The 23,747-nt window shown below is 33.6% G+C and overlaps 1 protein-coding gene across 1 annotated transcript in view; it reads left to right on the plus strand.

The window, feature by feature from the left end:
• Positions 1-625: 625 nt before the first annotated feature.
• Positions 626-23,747, plus strand: part of TMPRSS15 (transmembrane serine protease 15) — a 54,338-nt gene continuing 31,216 nt past the window's right edge. The window contains 13 exon segments of the mRNA XM_062006266.1: positions 626-770; positions 2,856-2,986; positions 3,284-3,351; positions 4,178-4,213; positions 6,450-6,592; positions 8,276-8,324; positions 9,950-9,956; positions 10,425-10,509; positions 12,335-12,454; positions 18,064-18,172; positions 19,301-19,410; positions 21,337-21,474; positions 22,668-22,817. Coding sequence (XP_061862250.1) covers positions 626-770; positions 2,856-2,986; positions 3,284-3,351; positions 4,178-4,213; positions 6,450-6,592; positions 8,276-8,324; positions 9,950-9,956; positions 10,425-10,509; positions 12,335-12,454; positions 18,064-18,172; positions 19,301-19,410; positions 21,337-21,474; positions 22,668-22,817 — 1,291 coding nt within the window.

Raw genomic sequence — 23,747 nt, forward strand, 5'->3', positions numbered from 1 at the left:
TATCTTCTCTGATTAGTTCTCCAAATGTCTTTCAAATATCATAATGAAAGAACCATGACTTACAGATTAAATTTATACTGCTGAATTACTGTTCAGTAATGTTCAGCCAAACATTTTGCTGAACTATTGCACAGTAGTGAGCAAGTCATTGGCCAGTGTTTCCTATATGCATAAAATTAATTTTAAAGCAAAATTTTAAGCAAAATGATGAAAGATATGGCTTTCACTCTTGTCCCCATAACTGAACATATGAAGAGTTACCCAAAAAAATTGTACATGCAGTAAATCCAATAGTAGGATATTAATTTATGCTTCACTTTAAAACATCAAATGAAAATAAATAGTACAAATCCAGTGACCAAACATATTTCTGTTATTTTGCTTATCCTTTATCTGAGACATAATTCTGTTTGCTTTCTGAAGAGTTTTCTTTTCTTCATATTTGCATATCTTGTACATGAATATGACTGCTTGGGAATGTTGTAAAAACCTATGTCAATTCAGTTTTATGGTGTAATTGATTTCCAAGTGTCTCCTATAAATATCTGCTCGTGTGAACAATTGCTCTGCTTTTCAGGTAGTGTCTTTTTTCAGTCCTTAAGTCATACATTATTCCAAGGCAGAAATGAAGCTTAAAAAGTCATCTGATAAGAAATCTGTTTCTCTTAGTTACTATGAAATTTTGTTTGCTTCTCTGTTTGCATTTCTTGTGTGTGTTTGTGTTGGACTGATTGTACTTTCGTGGTTATCAACCCAGGAGTTAGAACAAGGTAAGTAGCTGATATTTAACCTTTTCAGAAGTTCTTCAGTACACTTTCAGATTTCAAAGCCAGTGGTCTTGTCACTGTAACTGTATTTCATATTTCTTACTATGCTTTTAATGCGGGGTGGGGAGGAGGGTGGATGCCCGTGTGTCTTACTTTCACTTTCTCCCAGAAACTGATGTGAGCAAAATAGGGAAAAAATATAAGCATTTAAAGCATGTTCTGAAGCCATAGAAAGTAATTTTCATGCTTTAGACTTTGGAAGAGGACCCTGGAATGCAATCCAAGCTATAAAGCCTTGGTTATTCAATTGTACTCATCAACTAAAGAAGGTTATATGACAAACTGTGAATTCCTACTTTTTTCTCCAATGAGGTTTGACCTAGAAAGGCATTGATAAACCACTGAAATCTGTGTAGAGCTTTAGGTGTTTTTAATCTCTTAGAATCTTGTATTTTTGTTTAAAAAATAGTCTTTTAAATTAATTGGTTGATGTGAAAGATCCTGCATTAGGCAGTCATGTCCCAACCCTATGTAAAGTTAAAGTAACTCATTCTTAATATTTACCCAATGCTCAGAACATGATAGAATCGAGTTACTGATAGACAAAGTAAGTCAAATTTATAATTCAGTATAGGATGATTTTCAAGTGGAACTGAACTTTCAGTTTACAGATCTTGTGGATGTATGTTAACTGTGCCCTAGTAAGGCCAAGCCTAGAGTACTGTGTCCAGTTCTAGGCTCTCCAGTACATGAGAGATAAGGAGCTACTGGAGATATTCCAGTAAAGGACTGATGAGATTATGGAGTCTCCATCCTTGGAGATATTAAAAAAACACCTGAACAAAGCACTGGGCAACTGACTGTAGGCAGATTTGCTCGAGCAGAGGGATTGAATCAAATGACCACTAAAGCTCTCTTCCAATCTCAGCTCTTCTGTGATGTAGCTATTTGATTGGAGAGAAATGTATTTAGGTCTATGAAGACCTCACAGCTAATAGCAAAAAGATCTTTTGAAATGAGGTGAAGGAGACAGGTTAGGCAAAATGTCCAAGAAATATTTTCTTTTCATTGCAGTGACTTTAGTACCTGAAAAAACAATTCTAATATGCTGAAGTTCTGGTGCTTTCATTAACTAAAATTCCATACTATTTAATGCTGAAGCATGTAAGAATAAACTAGCTGAAAGCCATATTTTTTAAAAAACCTCTTTTTTGGTCAGAATATTAATGTTTTCCCTTTAGTTGCTACTGCTTTTCATTCTAGATATTAAAACTTGTTCTCCCTACCAACTTTCTTCCTCTCCTACCAGAATACTATTACATTCCACTAAAATAAAATGAGATTAAAGGTAATGATGGTGTATTAGTGTAGCTGGAGAAAGAGTTTAAATTAATGACTTAGGTTTTCGAAGGTGAATAGGCAAGGATTCAATCATGTACAAACAATAATTATAAAACGTTTTTATGAATTATATTGGCATATGTAACAAAAAAAGGACTTTATTTGAAACATTTTTTTAACAGATTCACATTTGTTGTAAGGATAAATGGCTGTCAAAGAAGCCCAAAGTTGACTGCTGCTACTAGTTGATAGTAGTAAAATGGTATCATTAGGCAGAGCTTTCCATCACAGTGATGTAATCAAAAAGAGTGTACATTGATATTAAAAATCCACAGCATTTGATACAAGTAGTGAAGTAGTAATTCTTAATATTTTTAATTCAAAACACTCTAAAAACTCATAATTCCCCATTATTCTTCCCATGTATCTTTTTCTCGTGTTAGATATCACTGGACATATCTTTATCGATTCACTATACTTGAAAACAATATTTACAACAGAATTGAAAGTAACAAGAACCAAGGACAAATAGTATTCATAAAAACATGCTTACAGTTGTAACTATTTTAAGCATTGAAAAATGTCTATCATGTTTTTAAAATCAGCATTAGGCAAAATATCTCTGATTACAAAGCCAAATAGAAAGCTAAAAATATTGTATTGATGATGTGTGGAGTACAATCTAATATAGTGCTTTTCATTCATTTTCATATCATTCAAAAATTGAATTTTTATTTTATTAACCAGCTGAAGTATATGGGAATACTTATGGCTACATTGGAACATTTCAAATACTCTCTGGAACATCATTCACTCCCACTTTGCAAAACAAATTATCATCTGATTTCAAAGTCCTTTCCTTTGATGTTGAACAATTGGTAAGAATCTATTGGTCTCTGGTTAATTCAAGACTATTTGTTAAGTATATTAATTCTCTAACGTGACCTACTGTTGGCTTTTTCCTCTCTCCCAGATGATATACATTAGATCCTAAGTTTGATCAGAACTCATTATATTCTTTTTTGTTTAAATTAGTGAAGTGTCAAAGAAAAAGTTTGTCTCTGCAGTTGAGAGTTGGGAAGGAAAAGTTATTAAGTGTTAAAAACATTAATGCAGTGAGCACTGGGTGTATTTTTGGTTACTGCAGTGGTTTAAGATTTCTCTTTTCTATATAGATACAAGAAGTCTTTCAAGCAAGTGATCTGAAAAATGAATTTAGGAGATGTGAAATTTCCCAGTTTAAGTAGGTACAATTTATTTAAACTTTGCAAATAAACATAAAAAATAAATATCAAAAGTCTTCACTTAGCTATTAGTCTTAGGTGTGCTTACCAATACCTTGCTTTTCAAGAGATCCTGGGAAACATGCTGCATTATTCCTTTCACATTTTGCGTCCTCCAAGTGCTGCTGCACTAAGTTTGACACCATGTTTCCTCAGGCAGAATTGCTTCTGACTCCTTTATGTCCATGCCATGACCAACCCAGTAAGGCTGAGCCCTAAGATGAACTAAAAAAATTTCTGTATTTTAAAGAATTGTTAATTTATTTAATATTTTCCCCCAAAGTTTATTAGTTTTTTTATTTGTTCAGGGTTGCTGGCCCTTGTCATCTATAAGAAAGTTCAGGTTAGAGATCTGATGGCATAAGCTGAATGGAAATCTGCTGATTTGTGTACATGAATCCACATGTGGCAAGTGAGGCTGCCATTTGACAGCACATAAAGCTGCATCCTATATGTCCTAAAAGCTCCATAAAATAAGAACAGCAAAATCTGTTTCATTTATGAAAGCTTATTTGATGTCATATTGCAATATCCTGTTATGTTGGTTGTCCTAATGAAAGTCAACTGGCAAAAAAAGTTTTATGTATACAGTGGGACCTGTAGTGTTAATTCTATCTTCACTATTCTTAATAAGGTTCTGATTCAGCAAAACACATGTAACGTTGTCTCCAATTTTAAACACTTTCAGAACAATCTTCTATCCTATCCACCACATTATAAACTCAAGAGAAATAATATACTTCTGTGTTGTGGGATTTTTTTATTCTGTTTTTTTTTTTTCTACAGGGAATCTGAAGACGGCCATGAAAGAGAGTCAGAGGGGTAACTGCATATGACCAAGTTTACTTAAAATATAGGCAATAGACAATAATGCTATTAATTTAGAAATTTCCTCTTTGAACAGTGAATAGATGAAAAAATACATCTTTAGAGATCTAAAGAGCTTATGAAGCTTCAAGACACAACTTTCCCCCAAAAGCATTCTTTAGAATTAGAAGGGAAAAAAAGAGTCCCTAGGACAGTCGGTTTTGAAAGAAAAATGAGAAAAGTCCAGTGAAGTAGGTGGGAAACTAGATAGAAAGGATATCCGTTTTTGCTGAGCTTGCTTGCTGAAAGCTGCTTAGATTGGGTAACAGATCCCATATTATCATTGGTAGCTTAAGTTTTAAATAAAGAAAGATCTGATGACACACTGGGATAGGCAAGAACAAAACAGAGGACAAAATATTAAGACTCTAGAAGAACTGGAAGACCTTGAGAAATGAACTATATAATTACTTGTCTTCTAGGTGAGACCACAAAATTAACATGCACATTACATGACACTAAATGATAAAATTCTGTGATTCTGTGGTACAAGTTGTTGTGATAAACATGTTTTCTGTGAACACATAAAGTAGATAAATATTCAGAGGAGAGACATTTAATTTGAGTGACTCTACTTGCAAAGTAAAAATGTGTATTAGCCAACCATGAATACATGTATGATGAAAATGGGAAACAGATTTTAATTAGAATAATTGTTTTATTGTAACAGTGAGGACATAAAACTAATTAACTAGGAAGCTGCAGTATGATCACTTTGTGAAGGATTTCATAACATCAAGAGAATGGAGCACACAGTGGTAGGAGTAGGTCACTTCCAGGTTTTTGTATTTGTGAAAGTAGATCAAATCAGCATACTTTGGTTTCTACACATAGAAGGGGACTGGTTCTCACCAAAATTTGCTCATCAAAGATGGAGACATCTCTGAGCTCGTAGCTCAAGACTCTGTGAGTAATGGGGTTTTAAAGTTTTCTTATCTGATCAGTTTAGACCCCTCTTTTAGGAAGAGACCGATTATGCCAATGAACAGATTATTTCTTTCATCAACTACAATGGGAATCTAGACATTTGCACTGTAAACATCTATATTTGGTAAAATTAATTCCATCCTGTATCTTGACACAAATACCACAGAAATCACAGAAAATCTGATGTCAGTGACTGTTGGATCTGACTTTTAATACATTGGTATGGATTTGTCTTCACCTCATCTTTGAAATAATACTTGAAATATTATTTTATCTCAAAAAATATTTTCCAGTAGACTCTTTTAATTTAGAGTGTTTACCCCTTTGGGCAATCTCCTTGTTATTTCACTCTTGAAACTGCTGAGTTACAAGTACAGCAATAAAAGTTTTTGCTTGCTCAGCATGGCCTAGAGGTTATCAGAAACATGTAAGAAATTAGAGTGGATTTTCTTTCCATATATTGCAAACTGCAAACTATGCCCAGCAAAACAGCAGGTTTAATCACCTCTTATCAAAAAGCACTACTGAGTCAGTTGCAACTGGATGATATGAATGTTTAAGTATAAAAAACTTTGCACCTAACTTTAAGTAAATGGATACTTATCAAGTGTCATACTTTGACACTACCTTCATCTAGCTACAAATTTAAAATTTAATAATACTATCTAGAAGGAATGGGAGAGAGTAAACAGAAAACACTCTGGATAAGATTCAGGCCCCATCAAAGTTAAACGTTGTTTTACCATTTATTTCCAAATATGTGTACTTTCAGCCATTACTGTTGCCATATGAGAATACAGGTAGTCACATAGTAGATCCTCGTAGATGCAGAATCCACAGATGATGTTTGCTTCCAAAAGTGATCACTTTGTATTATAGTTTTGTATAATGAATATTTCCTAATGCGTCAAGGTTAACCATCGCTCTTTTAGGGCTTGAAGTGGCAGACTTGTTGAATAGCAATAAACCTTCCTCTCTCAGGTTTTTCAAATTCAACTCTGTTGCAGCAATTGATATGAATGTTGGTTTGTGTTTTTCCACAGTGAAAATAAGAGCAAAAAAACCCTGCTTCTCTGAAGTTCAAACCTACCTGATAATTAAGAGGTGCTTCTTTATGTGTGACCTTTGCCAGTCAACACTTCAGGACACTGACTTTGAAATGGAACTTGTGTTGGAATGAATTATTGTCTAGATAATAAGTCATATAGTAGACTTACTTCATTAGCTTGTATAACTAATCACCTTCTCCGTTTTGTACTCCTAGTGTTGTTGTGATCTTCAACCTTTATTTGACTCAAATGGTAACAGTTGAGAAAGTTAAAAAGGAACTGCGTGAGGGTATCAATGCAAATAAAACCAATCTTACACAGACTTTAAAAATTGATGAAAACAGCATACAAATCACAGGTAATCCTACCGAACATTCTTTCTCTATATAAATCCTTGAGATCTATAGGCAACATGAATGAGAACTTTGGGTCCCAAATAGCATTGGGACAGCATTGTATATGTTCATTAAGGAAGGAGTAAAGGACAAAGCAGTGATTGCCCAGTGAAAACCACTCCATTTGATCTCCTTTATGTAGCATAACAGTCGTAATTTCATTATCCCTCAAATTAAAGCAATTAAGCCCCAATTGTGTTGTTTCATAAGTAAATGCAATTATCATTTTGTTTTGCTAAAGAATGAGGAAAAGGGCTCAGCCTCACAGTAGGTGAAGACTTGTTTATTGAAAAGATGTCAGTAAAAATAATAAACTGAATACAGAGTGTGGCTTCTAGAGAAGTATGGCCAAGGAACTGACTTCACATTCCTTTAAAGCTTAGATGAAGTGCAATTGGGAAAAAAAAAAAAAAAGAAAAAGAAAATAATATTGTTTTAAACACTAACTAGTTTTAAATTCTGCAAATATACAAATACAATGGTCTTATGTAAGTAATGGAAAATTTATCAAAGCCTAAGTGGAAGCCCAATAAGATCAATAAAAACCCTTTTTTTAAATTTCAATAAGCTTCGAAATAGACCTTCACTGAGGCTAAGGATAAAAAATAATTGGAATCTTTTGAAGCGGAAGTTGATTAGCTGACATTTGAAGGCCTTCTGGAGATACTACTAAGTAGCAATTGAATGCTTTAAGAGGAATGGGACATCTGGTGTGCAGTATCTCTTATTCTGTTCTGAAAGGTGCATTTTTTGCTAAGCAATTTAGTTCTTCAAAGGGTAAATTCAGAGTCTTGACATCTTTATTTCTCTTTACTACCTCAACCACATATAAAAATTTCTTCTAAATAACTCATCACTGTGGAAAGTGATTGCTCATTATACTTCAAAAATGCCACCAAAGAAAATTATAAAGAGCTTTTTAAAAGGTTGTGTACCTATTGATGAACTTTGAAATAGTCAAACTTTTTTTTGCCATGGATCATTTAAATGCCTCTTTTCATAAGAGATATCACCTGTCCATTCCATCAGGAGTGTCTCAATAAAATAACAACTGTAACTAATGAACAATCATAATCATATAAGGCACTTTTGCATTCTATATCTCAGTGTGCTCTGCAAGGGAAGTCGTATTCCTATTTCAGAGAGGGAGGTAACTACTACACAGAAGTGACTTGCTTGAAATCAGTTTTCACAATGATTAAAGGAACTTGCTTTCTTGCAAATTATCCCAGGTCAATTTTCACTCATTTATCTAATCTAAGTATTGTTCATCAAAATACAGGTGCTTTGAAAATCTCCATAGTTTAAAAAGTATCAAGACAGAGATTTCCCAGATGAAGACATTTACTATAATAATACAATATAACAATACTATAACAATACAATAAGAAATAATACATTTAATAGAGATTGAGTCTTGAAAGGGACTAGTTTTAAACTTTCCTTCTTAAGAAGATCATAGAGTTTGAGGAAAAACCTGGAAGCAGAATGACATAGTCAAAAGGAGGGAAGCAGGACAATGACAGAAATTCAAAGAAAGATAGTCACAGCTGATTTTTATTTTAATTTTTAATCTTTTTTTCCCTGAGTTGTGTAAAACTACATATTATGCAATAAAAGTTTATAATGAACTTGTTTTATTCCAGTAGCTACTGAAAGTCTTACTACAACGATGCCTTTAACTTCACCAGGTCAGTATTTTTCATAACATAAACTATTTTTTGTTACTGATAAACAAGACTTGCTGTTCAGACAGTATAACTTGGTAAATTTGCCTTGCTGTAGTTCTGGCTTGGCTGCTAGGGTACATTCAGTGATCGCCACATTTCATTGTTTCTTACTGTTTGAAAAAGCAATGATTTGAAGTCTATACAAAAGCTCTAAGATATTAAAGAGTGGATCAAAATAGAAGTTGAGTGTCCAGCTGAGTCAAAAGCTGACGTTTTCATGAATTTAGGCAAGTAGATAAAGCCATGGAGTCTTCTCATGGTGTGGTTAACAGTATATTGAGCAATGTTGATAGATAGACATTCCTTCTACTACCACTGGAAGGCTTATCATGAAAGGATATGAAGCAGACACAACTCCTTTGTCTCACAAATTCACAAATCTGCCAAAAGTCAGTCAGACATCTGAACAATAGCTGAATAGCAGATGTCTTGCAGCAGGAGATGCAAGCAGAGTTGTTGCATACAAACTGCATCTAAATTAACACATAGAATTTCTCCATGCCATGGTACTCAAAACAAGAGCTTTGTGTAATTTATGTGAGCTAAAGAAATATGACTACAGGAGACAAGTATTTATTGTTAGTGTAATTGCAGTCATAACATGGGAAGAGTTATTAGTCTACTGACTGAGCTACCAACAGGTATAGTCCAAAGTGTATAGTTATAACTTATTCCTAACGATACATTTAAAACTGCTAGCAATTTTTCTCCTACCTATCCCTTCCTCTGGTATGCTATCTCAATGTTCCCCTGAGTCCTAAGTTCAATGTTGCTAATCATACTCAAGAAGAAATAGGGAACGATAGTGAGGAGTGGGGAATGTGCCTGAGTATATTTGCTAACACTATCTGATTCCTTGCTTTTTCTGAGTGTAGCTGTGTGAGAACAGTTCATCCAGCTGCGCCTTCCCTGTACCTTTTTCTGGATCTTTTTAATCTCTGCCAGAGGAAATGTGTCCTTAAATTTGATGACATAGAATACTTTATAATCCATTTAATACAAAATGGCCTATCTTACCTTAATAGTGTTTCCCAAATTAGCATGTTGTAGGAAGTCCTTGTGCACATTTCTTCACTAGTAATATGAGAGTAGGAACATCTAACAAAAGTCTATAACCAACAAACATCAACTTTTGACAGCAAAACTAGTAGATGAAAAACTGTAGAGAAAGCCTTACTGAATCTCTCACTTTATTCCTTCTGACTTTCCATCTTACAAACTGCAGTGATACGGGCATTCTTTTCTGCTGAGGAAGTAATTATTCTACCCATATATTTGAGTCCTAATGCAGAAATTAGAAATAATAAACACAGATACTAATGCAAATTCAAAAAGTGAAGGGAAACTATTGGAGAGCTGGAAACACCAGGGGCATATTCTGTGACCATAATTAAAGGCATCAATAAGTGGAAGTTGTTTTGCAGTAATCACAAATAAATATTCAATTTTTCCAGAATATTTTGCAATTTGGTTACTAACACAAATCTGCCTATGTTCCTGTGAATTTGTTCATGGGTAAATATGAATACACACAGGTATGTATGTATGTATGTATGCGTGCTTGTAGGTAAACATACAAATACTAGATAGTTTTGAGGTTCCTCTTCTCCCACTGCAATAATTGTTTTGTTGAGTAGTGTTATTTATAAGAAAATGTACATATACATTTTAGTACTAATATTAAAGTTGCCTTTTCTTGTTTCAACAGATCCCACAAGCCTAATTACAAGTTCCTTGACACCATCTTCAGGTCAGAACTTTTACACACCAGGGGAAGGAAGCAAATAAAGCACTTCTGTTATTTTAGTTGAGACGAGGGGAGTCCTTTGGAGTTGATGAAAAGCATGTGACTAGAATTTTAAGAATAAGATTTAAACTATGCTGGGGTTCCACTAAATTTTTCTTACGTTTATTGTGACATTTTACCTTCAGGATCAAGCCACTCAATATGGTATTATCTAATCAGTACCTAAGCTGTGGTTTGGGGATGCAGCAAGTAATGCACACACAAGAGCAGATTAGCTGCTGCTTAGTTCTGCCCAAGCAACTGCAGAGGTGCTCTAAGAGAGCAAGAAATAGAGTTCTAACTTTGGACTGTGTTTGCCTATGTTCAGGACATCTCACCACAAGCAAGACTTCACCGACTTCAGGTAGGTAACTATGTATGGGGAGAAGCAGGGAGATTATATGAACAGTTTAAGCCTGCAAGGACTTCTAAAACTGTATGTTCCACAAAAATTGAGTATGTGTTGTTTATATTGATATATAGATTGACACTCATGGTGATTGCTTATTTTTGTTTCCTATTAGTTCTTGGGGCTTTTTGAAAAAAAAAAATCAAACAAAAACTAAACTAAACTAAAAGCTGTTAGCAAACTCTTATGTGAAGACGGATAGAAAGCCAAATCTGTTCATATCTTTGAAAATCGCTCCTAGCCTTACTATATAGTTGAATATAAATGGCATTCATTATAATTTTCAAATGTGTCTAGTGCATTTACTGCTATTTTTCAGTTGACTATAGAAATTACGTCATAATTTACAGCCATCTGCTGTAAAAAAAAAAAAAAAAAAAAACTAAAAATCTAGAAAATGTTAATTTATTTCTATCCAGTAGGTGGCAATGCTGATTAGTTTTCCGAGTTGAAGAACAATACTAAATGATGGTGTCTGTCAAAGATGTTTCCTTGCATACTGGGCTTGTGCAAAATGTATTCCTAGATTATTGGTTGAGGTCTTTTTTTTCTGGGTCTAGAATGCACAGTTTTGTCTCTGCTTATCCATATCAATTCATTCATTGGCATTGTATGACCTCTGACACTTGGCTAAAGCATGTTTTGTTTGGGTTCAAAATGGTAGCTCTCTTGCTTCACACTGTCTGCATTGTTAATACAAAAAGTGTTTTGTATAGTACTTTGAAATGCTATAATATATCCAAACCAATTTCAGTCTTTGTCACTTATACTGATATATAATACAATATCATACAAGCATATATTAATCTGATTACAGAACTAAGTTTTAAGAACAATTGAATCTAGCAATAATGGCTAGAGGCAGCAAGATGAATTTTACAGATTCATATTTGTCCTTCTTACATAATAAATTTTGACCTTTTCCAGTCAATATTTACTGAAGTAAAATAATTATGTAAATATTGCTAGGTGAATAGTTTCAACATCATCTAATGTAATTTTCAATAATTTTTGATTTAGGAGTTATCCAAAGCTTATTTTAGCTGCATAGTTTTTCTCATTTTAATAGGACCTAATTGACTTCTGTAGATATCTAAGACTAAAATCATCTAAAGACTAAAACAGCATGTTTGCAGTGAATGAATATATTTATGTCTAGAAAAACAGTTCAAGTGAGATTCCATGACTTTAAGAATCTGATCATACATTCTTTTTGCAAATAGCTGCTCTTAACTTATGAATTTAAATCACAACTCTGATATTCTTGGCCTTTCAAAATCCAATCTTCAAGACTTTAATTTTCAATATATGCTGGTTAAAAAATGGGATTCTTTAGCATGATGAATTGCAACATTGGAGTCTGATGAGGTTGAAGAAATTTAATTAAATAGTATTCAACTAAAACTAGAGATTTTGCACTGGTATTTAAACAAAAGAATAGTTTTCTTATGTTATTCAAGCATAAGAAAAAGGAAAATGTCATTTATTATATTGCATCGTTTATGTGGTTAGAGGAAGGAAAAGTTCATAGAAATTTTATTCCAGTCCTACTGCAAGTTTAGTTTCAAAAATTACATAACTACTTAGAATTTCCTCTGTTCTATGCCAAATTTTTCTTTTCTTTTAGTATGTGATATTTCATTCCAGGCTTCTAAAAATTCAGTTTTGTAAGACAAAATAGAGAAGATTATTTGATTTGTGCTGAAGTAATGAGATGTAAATAATTTTCCTTTGTAGTGAAACTGTGATATTGTTAATGTTATTGTCCTCATTATTTCAGCTGAGTGTTTGCCAGCCACTAAACTTTGTGATGATGGTGTAACCTGCATTGAAAAAGATTTATTTTGTGATGGAGTCTCGGACTGCCCAGATGGTTCAGATGAATATGAGAAAGAGTGTGGTAAGAATATAAACCCCTGTAACAAACTTAAACCTGTCTGTAGACAGGGAATAGTTCATTAAATGCACAATGAAGTTCAATTCCACTAAAAATAAAAACAAGGGTAAATGTCATAAACTTTGTCTTGTAAATGGAGACAATTTTAAAAAAATTCTCATTAATGAAGAATATGTTTAATAAATAATAAAAAAATAATACAATCTGGCTATATTGATAAAAATAATAAAAATAATGTTTTTACATGAATCTTAATTACATATAAATATAATGTAAATTTTTTATTGCATAGAAATACATTAAGACATTTTGTAACAGTAATATCAAATAACATTTTTTCCAAATATAAATTTAAATTTTGACTCTATACAGATATAAACCTAGTGTGATAAACCAGACAATGGAATGTCTGGAGTTACAGGTTTCTGTTTTGATTCCAGTATTAAAAATATCATCATACAAAACACTACAAGCAGCTTTTCCCAGGTTAGTATGTACACTGAGACACACTGATATTATACATCCAGAAACTCAGATAGGGCAATGGGTCGGGTGGGTGGAGGGTGGGCAGTGACAGTATTTTGCGGACAGGACTGGTGAGTATGACTGCTGCTGCAGCAGGATGGTGCCCTGGCAGAAACCCCAACTCTGTTGGCCACTCACCTGCATTTCACTACATTGAGCATTAGGGAATGGGACTGTCTGTATGACTGACACAAATGTTTGCGTTGCTACCACCACAGTAATAGATGCTAGATGATGTTGAGAAAATCTGGGCAATGACCTCTAGCTAGCCCTTCTTGAGCCAGAAGTTAGTACCTTCCAACTTCAACCTCTTGGTGATACTGGGAAAATCTTACAAACCTGCAACCTGGTTGGGATTCTGTCCTTCAGCATCAGTGCTTTTGCTTGCCTTTATCTGACTGCCTGGTTTACCTGAGCACCTTTTCATGCAGAGCAGCCACTGGTCTATGTAGCGGTGAACACAGGGAGTCTGACAGCATTATTGCTTACTAGAAGGTGTGTGATTTTTGGTAGGGAGGAATGCATAATAATATTTTACACATTGCTCTTCAGAGCCTAAGCTCTCAGTTAAAAATCTGTAAAATCTTCTTGTAAAGAAAACTTTTGCAGATGTTTTATGAGAAGATGGAACAATTAACTCCCTGAGTGGTGGGTTTGCTTGTTCTTTATAGAATTCTAATCTAGAAATCTGAAAAGCTTGTATCCTTTCTACTGTGAGGACAGCCTTCTGGGCTTTCTTGAGAATGGTGAGGGCAGTCTAGCCTGACCTTTCAGAAACATGTAAAGTGCTGGTCTTTGGTTTAAAAACAAACCAACAAGTAAAATATCACTTTTTTTAAAGAATATACAAGTCTGATTCTGAAGGCTGGTGACATGCTGATCTCTTCCATTAGAAGTGAAATTTTCTTAAAAAAATATGTGAATTGCAGACCTACCCTTACCTGCTATTTTCTGAGCACAGCCAACTCAGAAGGAAGATTTAGATTAACTTTTGGGGGAAAATATCCATCAAAATACTGAGTGGAACAGTCGATGAAACACACACAAATGTCTATTTAGCATAACAGCTGCATCCAGATAGATCATAACAGCGTTAGGCTCTGTGCAAGACCTCCTACAATTGAGGAAATCAGAAGGTCCTAAAGTAGCCTCCAGCTAGGTCTTTGTTCTACTGCAAGTGTTAAGGTAACACAACCCTAAAGAGTTATCCATCCATTCATTTCTACCATCATACTATTGTTTTGACACACAGATTGTGTCTGGGGTGTATTTTTTTTTATTTAAATATAACTAATTTTTTTTTAAAAGATCCTTATAGTTAAGACATTTTATTACACGTTTCATTAAAACTAATAATTTTTATCGACTATGAATTATTAAGTCTGAATTTAGAAGTTTTGCTCACATTTTGTTAGAGATACTACATTCAGATTTGTTATATAGTCCAGAATTTAATTGATATTCAAACAGTGGCAAATGCAAAAATAAGCTCACCTATTTGCAGTCAAAGCTATGTAGACATGACTCAGTTGTGCCCTCGAGGTTACACAGTGGTTTAAGTTATGAATCATGCTTGAGTAGAATTTTTTAGCTGAGGCATAGCCTCTTATGCAAATGGCTCTGGGATCTGATTTGCATCTTACCTTGAATCTCTGCTAAATATAAGTTGTGAATGCCTTGCTCCTTTATAATTGAGGAACTTGGTTTTTAACTAGCATTTTAACAGTGACTGAAAAATATTTACAACTGAGCTGAAAATTTCAGGAATTTCAGGAATGTGCATACAAGTAAAAATAGAACGTCCAAAGGAAACTAGCTATGGTTACAGTCCACTTCAGGGAGCTGGATGATTTGCTCCTGTTCGTCTTTACTGATGTATTTCCAAGCAGTTCATCCAGTTACCATTAGTTTAGCAGTTTCAGCTCATAATCTTACAGAAATACATTGGCTATCACATTGACTATACATTGACTGGAGGACAAATTGTTGCTCCATGACTCTTATGCTACATTTTCAGCCTTTAAATTTTCCATTGAAAAACTCAGAGCTTTTCTATATTTATATATATACAGATTTCTTAGCAGACTTTGCAAAACCAGTGAAATGAACAGCAGTAAGCCATATACACTTTTGGGATTTCTGCCAATTTTTCCACCTCTTTGTTTTTTACTTGTGTCACACCCCTAGAGTAACTTAATAGTCACATAAAAGCTAAAATTGTCTAGATTTTCTAAAACACTTCAAAGAGATTTATAGCCAATTCATAATTCATGCTACAAATGCTCATGCACACAACAGAATTGCTGACCTTTAAACATATTGGTTTGCTATTTTTTCATCTTGATTATGAGTCCCTTTAGTATTTCTGATTTTCAACTGTTAGTGGTTTTAAAATATGGGATACAAGGGGGAATTTTATTAGACTTTTCCTGCATTAGGCAAAAATCAGTGAAGTCTCAAATTCTCAGCAGCTATTCAGGCAACAGAGAACCTTAATTTTTGGGAGTTTATTGTTTTAAATTATATTGAAAGGTTTCTTTCTGGCTCTGCAATGCAGTGCACTAACAAAAGGCATTGCAGAGCTGCAGTTAGCAGTTTCAATGAAAGGGTCTCTAGAGAAATGTGAAAGTCTGAACAGCAGCTATTAATAATGGCTGGCATTGCTGAAAAGCAGCCATGTAACATATAAGTGTAAGGAAAGGGAGACTGGAGGCTGATCCCAGGAGATGTTTTTCTTTGCAGACTCTCTTTGCAGTTATTATGTGTCTAGGCTAACATTTTGTGATTACCTACCTTGCAGCATCACTACAGTACTGAGATATTAATCATATGTAAATCAGGAAGTATTGTACTGCCCTTGGCAGAGAAAGATCCTGTCAAGCAAAATATGTGGGCTTGATCTGATCAATTCAGGGAGCTTTTCTATGCAATTCAAGGATAACAAGATTAAGCTCTCCTAATGTGCCCTGTATTCCATGTAAATAACTAGGAATGGACAGTAAGATGCATGTTGGGGAAGCAGTGAAAGTGATTTCTGCAAAAGATATCTCCTGTTCCATGAGTAGACAACTGAGGTTTTTCTGAGGGCTCGGAAAGAAGGCAAAAAGTAATTATTTCAGTGGTTTTGCCTGCCTTTGACAACAGCTGGCACTTTCCTGCAATGAGGACGTACTGTGAGGTTCTTCAGGGAAATAGGACCAATCTGATCCATCTTCTTATTCACTTCTGAGATAGTAAGTAGGAACAATCACTCAGCTGTGAATGAGCAGCCTAAGGACATTTGCCTGAATCTTTCTGTCCTGTTTCAAATTCCTTACTGTCTTTTAAGCGATAAGAAGAAACAAATAAAAGGAAACAATAACAGAAATTAATTGTTGATAAGAGCAAACTTGTCATTACATTTATTAGTTATTTATTTGTAACTTCTTTATAACTTTATTAGCTATTTCTGGTTTTATTATTGCCAGTGCTATAAACTCCTTTTTAGATCAGGATGTATCTTGATAACCATTTGTAACCATACCACTTTTTTCATACTTCAGTAATAACAAACTGAGCACTTTCCTTCTTCTCATAGTGATATTCTTCTTAATGGGAACTGGTTGTAAATATTAGGTAAGGATAGAAAACACATTAATTAAAATGGCAGAAAAAATATTTCTATACCAATATCTAGCCTACTCTGATATGAAAAGGTTATACAGAATAGTAACTCTCTTCAATGGACCTTTTTTCTCAATGTGTTTAAATGTTATGTGTTCTGTTTTTCTCTCAAAGGCCATGAAGACTGCAAAACAGAGTATGTTTCTATTCCAGTTCATACATTAGACATATCATTGTTAATGATGTTCATTCTGCATAGTCTTTATTAATAGTTCATGCCTGAGCCTGATTGAAACAAACCTTAATTTTTATGTTATGTTTACTACAGTGCTAGTCAAAAAGAATTTTACACTTATAAATTGAACATATAAGGAGCCCTCATTCATCATTTTATATATAATTTCCCAAAGGAAGGGTATGCTAAATAAAATTTCCATTTAATTTTTTATTTGATTGATTATTCATAATTTGGATAGTCATTGTAGGTATGATTTCATTTCTGATGTTAATGAAAATCTCCATCTAATGTCTAATTATCTTCCTCAAAATGAGGAACTTGTCCTTACCTCTCCAGATAATCATGTACAGTACTGATTTTATCTTTGTTCAAAGGCTCTATGATGCTTTCTGAAAAACTGAAGAAATATCATCATCAGATAGATTCCTAACATAATGTTCAAGACATGTAGCAAAATCTTCAACAATGCTTCATTGTCTGCTGAAATAAAATAGCTCTACGTGAACTATCATTTCCAATCTTGCTGAGGCTTAAAAGTATTTTTTTAATAACTGCTTTTTAGAATGAAGAACATGCATAGAATGAAATAACAGCACCAAGGAAACAAAATTGATAAAAGCTTTTTTAAAAAATATTCAATGATGGATGCCATTTAACTCAGATGAATAAATGCGATAGCTGGCAGGAAATGGGATATTCACTTATCTCTTTGAGTACTTAGTAATATATGAAGCAAGGAACTAGGAAGCTAATAAAAGTAGAGATAGTGATAGTCAACTGTACCCCTTCTTGCTTTAATTCACATGATATCAAATTGTTTCTGGTAATGCAAACAGTTTCCTAACTTAAAGTAGCTGTAGATGAGAACAGTTAAAGCAAGATCCTGTTTCCTTATAAATGTCTAAGATAAAATGAAAGGAAAAGAGTTGGATTAGTTGAATTCCACAGTTGTATTTTGATTTTTTGGACTTGTTTGGACTAGTTAGGATTACCTGGATTGTCTCTAATTTAAAAGTAGATTATCTGTACTGCTTTTCTTCTCATATAGTATTTTGAGAACAAATGATCACAGGAACCAAAAGTGAGAGTAAGTGAGCAATGTGTTTTACTTTGTCTTCCCATTGTTGTTTACAAAGCATTTCCAAGCTAATCCATGTAAATCAATATCAAAGGTCACCTTCATTTTGGCTCTGATTCTGTTTTTCATATGGCATTTAGACAAACATTCTTCATTATATCTTTACAGCTACAGTTTGTGATGGAAAATTTATGTTGACTGATTCCTCTGGGTCTTTTCATTCTATGAATTACCCAAAGCCATATAATGCAAATATCATTTGCCAATGGATTATACGGTAAGCCATTTTCCAATAATTTGCTACCTAACTTTTTTGTTATTACTGGTATTGTTTCAACTTTATGCCATATATTTTTATCCCCAAACACCCCATCACAGAAAATATGTAACAGCATTTGCTCTTTCATATTTATGTAGCTTTTATTTAAAAATTTGCATGCCTAACCCCATAACTATATCAATAATTTTCCCAATTACAAAAAATCTTAGATGTTATTTTTAAGACATCCTGTGTATTATATGCATAGACAGCAACACACTTGTAAGTTTAAAATAAATCATGTAACTCAAAATAATAGTAAGATACTTGTTTTAAAGTATCACAGTAAATACTGCTGTTTAGGTTATAGCTGTATATGATATAACTATTAGTAACAGCTGGAATTTTCAGGAATTCCATGTCATTTATGGATATACATTTAATCAGGGTGTTGACTAAACAGCCCCAGTTCCCACTGCCTTTCCTTGTAAGAAGATGGTCTATACCACTCATGTACAAAACAGAAGCTAAATTTTTGAAAGAATTATGAATAACTGCAAATAGTATTATACAGGTGCTGCAGAGCTACTATAGGTTGATAAATGACAAAAACAACCATCTGTTTTAAAAAAACCTGCTTTTACCTGCTTTAAAAAAAAAAAAAAAAGGCAACACTGATAGTAAAAGCCTGGAACATTCAATGTGGTGTTCACATTTTGTCTCCCTTTTAAACAGAATTGTTTCTATGAGGGAGGAGTCTTTTGGATTTTTAACTAACCAATGAGAGAGATGCTGTTTTAATGTTTTTATTATCCCTATAAAAATGTTTTACAAGTCACTTTATAATATATCCAAGATTTTATTTCTCTTCTCTTCTAGGAAGATTCAGTTCCTAATATATACTTAACTGCAGTGAATAAAGGAATTATTGTACTGTTACAGAAGGTTTATGCCCCATTCCTTTGGTAGTTTTACAAACTAGATGTTTGCCAAATAGGTCACCTTGATTAATGTAATTTTAAATTGTTCATGACTTAATATAATTCAAGCATGCAATGAATTTAAAAAAACGATTTTTTTTAAAAAAAAACAACATCATTTTCAGTTTGGAGGTTTATTTTTCTCTTTGTTTCTTTTTATTTTTAGTGTGCCTCAAGGGTTATCCATCAAACTGAACTTCACTTCTTTTGATACACAATCATATACGGACAATTTAGATATTTTTGAAGGTATAGGACAAACCAAGGTTTTAAGAGGTAATGTTATTTTTCAGCTAATTTCACCTCCTCATTAATAAAATTAAACTAGCAAAATATGCATTTTGAAGTGAAAAAAATTGTGTGCATATGTTTAACTGGGAGAATGCACCTGCATAAAACTTCCTTTTTTAGACAACTGATGTCAATATACATATCTGTTCTTACAAATTGGCCAGATAGATGCTTCTTTAATACACTAAGAAACCTCTACTTTTTTAAAAGACCTTATTTGAACAACTTTGATAACTTGACTAGAGCTATGGTCTTGTGGGGTCCATGTTTCATTGGAAATTTGTTAGAAGATCCTGTAACATCACATGTAGTAACACAACATGAAAACACCTCAACTGAGACTGTGCTATGATAGTCCCTAAAATTCATTACAGGCATGGTATTGATTTCCTCAGACCTTGAAATATTTATACCTTTATCTCTGTCTCTATATTCTATTTTGGAAAACTGGGATTTTGCCAATTTTTCACAAGACTCAGTCTATCCGTCTGAATTCTATCAGAAGTGGAGTACATACATATACTTAAATACATAGAGATGTCAGAAAGACACATTACTTATCATTATTTATAGAAGTAGGGACAGAAAGGGAACAACATATAATAAAAAACCTGCAACAAAGAATGGAGAAAATCTACCCTTTGGTATTATTTTGAATTTGACCTCCCTTTGGAATTGCAATTTAGGTGTAGATTCCTTCGATAATATTTGCTCTACATCAACCGTTAACTCACATGGTTTTAAGGAATGCTTGCAAGGGGACCATTGATACCACAAAGACATAAAGACAATGGTCAAGACTGTCCTTCAGTTGAACGCCTAAAACTTTGCAGTTTCAGGGGTAGACTTCCAGGTATTGGAAATATGAAATGTAGAAAAAAGGACTAGAAGAAAATTCTAGATTAAGACTGGTAAAAGAACATGGCAATGATGATAGGGGGGAAAAGCACATATAATTAGAAGTTTTTCAAATATATAGTATTACAAGTATGTAAATAGCTCCTTCTCAGAAAAACAGTCTCTCTGTGCAAAATTGGACAAGGACTTCCAAGGAGAAAGAACAAAGACAAAAACTCTCACAGAACTGTGAGGAATTCAGGATTTTCATTATCTTGAATACAGTCACTAGTCAAACTATTGTTGCTTGACATCATATCAGCTTTAGACAGGGGAATGTATTTTACTGTGTGATGACTTGTAGCAATAATTTTACATACATGGAACTTATATGAGTGAATTTAAATTAATTTAGTACTTAAAGTCAAAATTTAGGTGCATTGTATCACAGAATCATAGCACTGCTCAGGTTGCAAGAGACCTTGACAGATCCTCTCGTCCAACTTATCATGGAAATAAAAGTATAGATGAGATTATCTAGCACTCTCTTCAGGCAAGTTTCAGAACATTCCAGTTGTTCCTGTGCTATATTTCTTCATGCATACATCACAAAAGGAAAATCCTATGTAATTTCATGGTTTCCTTGATCTTTTAATATCTATAAGTGTATGTGCTAATTTTTAACTATGAGAGTAAGTATATATAACAAAATATGTCATTAATACTGGGATTCTAGAGTTTGAGTGACTTCTGTGAATTTTGATAACATTTACAGCATAAGCATAAATATGAAGATTAAAGTGTTGCATATGTGTACTATAAGAGACATTTCTCAACTAGCTGATATGCACATTGATAGATATGAGAGATGGGATATCCAGAATATTTAGATGGCAGCCAAACTAAATGCCTTCAGAATTTTGAAGCTATTTTGCACAGTATCACAGTACAAGACGGAAAGCATTATTTGAGACTTAAAAAACAAATCCACTGTATATTTTTGACAGCACTGGGGGTTTTAATGTGCATGGGATTGTTTTCTTTCTGACTACTTAACTGTTTATTTGTTCTCAGCTTCCTTATCAGGATCTAATCCTGAGACAATCTTCATTTTTTCTCATGAGGCTACAGCACAGTTTATGTCTGATTTTCTTGAAAATTACAATGGCTTTAATGCAACCTACACTACATTCAACATAAATGAACTAAACAGTAAGTGTTCTTTTTGTTTGAGTGAGTTCATTACCCTTAAAGTTTGGTGAAACTGTATTTTTAATTTGATAAAGTAGAGATGAAAAGGGAAACAGTATTTTCTGGCCTCAGTTCACTAACTAGAAAGAAGAAATCTCACATAATTTTAAAGATCAAATAATTCATTTCAGTAAGACTGTCCACAGGTTTACAGGTCTGTATCTGGCAGTAGAGTTATGTATTGCAAAGTTAAAACTCTGGCTTTATCTTTAGATCCCTCTCAGCCAGTTTGTTCACTGAGGAACACTGACACTAATCATGATTTTGTGATTGCCTGACAGTACCTGGTCTCCAGAGCTTCTAATGTCCTAATTTATTGCCTTAAGTAGTAGTTCCAAATAGTAAAACTAGCATTCAGGAAAATACCTGCTTCAATAAATAGGCAGTGAAAAAAAGTCCAGATGGAGCAAATCAAATCTCCAGTGAGAGCAAAATTCAACAATATGACTCATGCATTGTTGTTCTTCAATAGTCGGGGGAACAAAAAAATGCAGATTGGCCAAATGAAGGCTTCTTCAGTCATTAAATTTTGAATAGGGCATGTGATTGGATATGGATATGCTGTAAGTAGCACCAGCAAACTGCTGTCGTGTGCAAACTCTTGCTGGAGGCTGACCTGAACTTCAAGGCGACATGAAGACACTGAGAAAAATATCATGGGAGCAAATGTGACAAGCATATTGCAGCAAATATATGTGATCAAAGAAGGAAAAGGAAAGGGGCATCCCTGGTGCATGGAGCACAGCACTTACCACAGCTGGAGAGATTCGGACTTTGGCAAAGAAAGGGAAAAGAGCAGGGTTAGACCTTAGTATTAACTAAGTAAGGAATCCTTTCATCCTTTCATTCCCCCATCACATCACTGGTGAAAGAATTAAAAAAAAAAAAAAAAAAAAAGAAAAGGTTCATAAATGAGAGTAAGATAATTTAGGGCCACTTTCATCAGTAGTATTTTGTTACCGAGTACACTTGACATGTTCATTTGAGTAATTACATTGTATTGCATTGCATAGAAGAGGAAATTGTGTCATCATGGCCTCCATTTTTTAAACATATTTTAAAATTTACATTTTTTGTCACTCATTCTTATGTAATTCAGAAAAAAATACTTAAAATCTTAATCATTTTTATTTACTAGAACTTCTTATTCACAGATTATGAGAAAGTCAATTGCACTTTTGAAGATGGATTTTGTTACTGGATACAAGATTTAGATGACGATTCAGACTGGGAGAGAGTTCAGGGTCCTACCCATCCCTCCATGACTGGTCCTAATTTTGATCACACATTTGGCAATGTGTCAGGTAAGATCAAGTACAAGTTGCTTGTAGATCAAAGGAAAAGCTTGATTTATCTCATGTTGTACCACTGTATCACCATGGATTCCTCAAAGTGGTATTACCGAATTTTATTCTGCCATAAAAACAAGTCCAGGCTACAAGACAAAATGCTTTATGCTACTGATTGCTATCTCATGGAAATACATCAAAATTAAAAGAGGAAGTTAAGTAATACATACACTGATTAAAGTGTGAGATATTGAAAAATTTAAATGCTATTAATATGCCTAAGTGCCTTATCTGAGAATGGAATTTCTACTATGCAACAGTGTCATAGGTCAAATAACTGTATGTTTACCCACCCTCCCAAAAAAAAAAAAAAAACCCAAATATAATTACATTTTAGGGAAATAATTTCTATTTCTTCTCTACCGGTCACACCCTTATGGTTGCCACAGAATAATTTTTATTTAACATAAAGTTCACCTGCAGGGCACATCGGACACCTGTGTCCCTGGTTAGAATCACTGAACCAAACATGCTCATTTTCAACACATTCAAAACACACGAATACTCCAGCAACTGCTATAGCAAAATAACTTCATTGGAAGAGTGATCACATAAAATTTGGTTTTAATAAAAGAGACAGTAATATTTTGAATGTATATAATGAATGCTTATCCCAGAATTAGACTCCAAAAGTTTTTTTTATTTCAAGACAATCTCCCTCTTAGCTGATTTGTCATTCCAGATAAAACTAATAAATATCATTTTGATTTTGCAATGGTATGTGTATTCTTCACAAGACTTATATGGAACATATTCAGTGAAAAGTACCTGGAAAAATTGAAAATTATTCTGGAAAAAGTTAGTCCCAGGAAAAGAAAAATGTTATTCAGCACATTATTGTATAGAAATCATATGCTCTCTGACTAAATGCACGTTTTCTAAACA

The sequence above is a fragment of the Colius striatus genome, chromosome 1 (assembly GCF_028858725.1).
Source record: "Colius striatus isolate bColStr4 chromosome 1, bColStr4.1.hap1, whole genome shotgun sequence".
In the NCBI taxonomy this organism is placed as follows: Eukaryota; Metazoa; Chordata; class Aves; order Coliiformes; family Coliidae; genus Colius; species Colius striatus.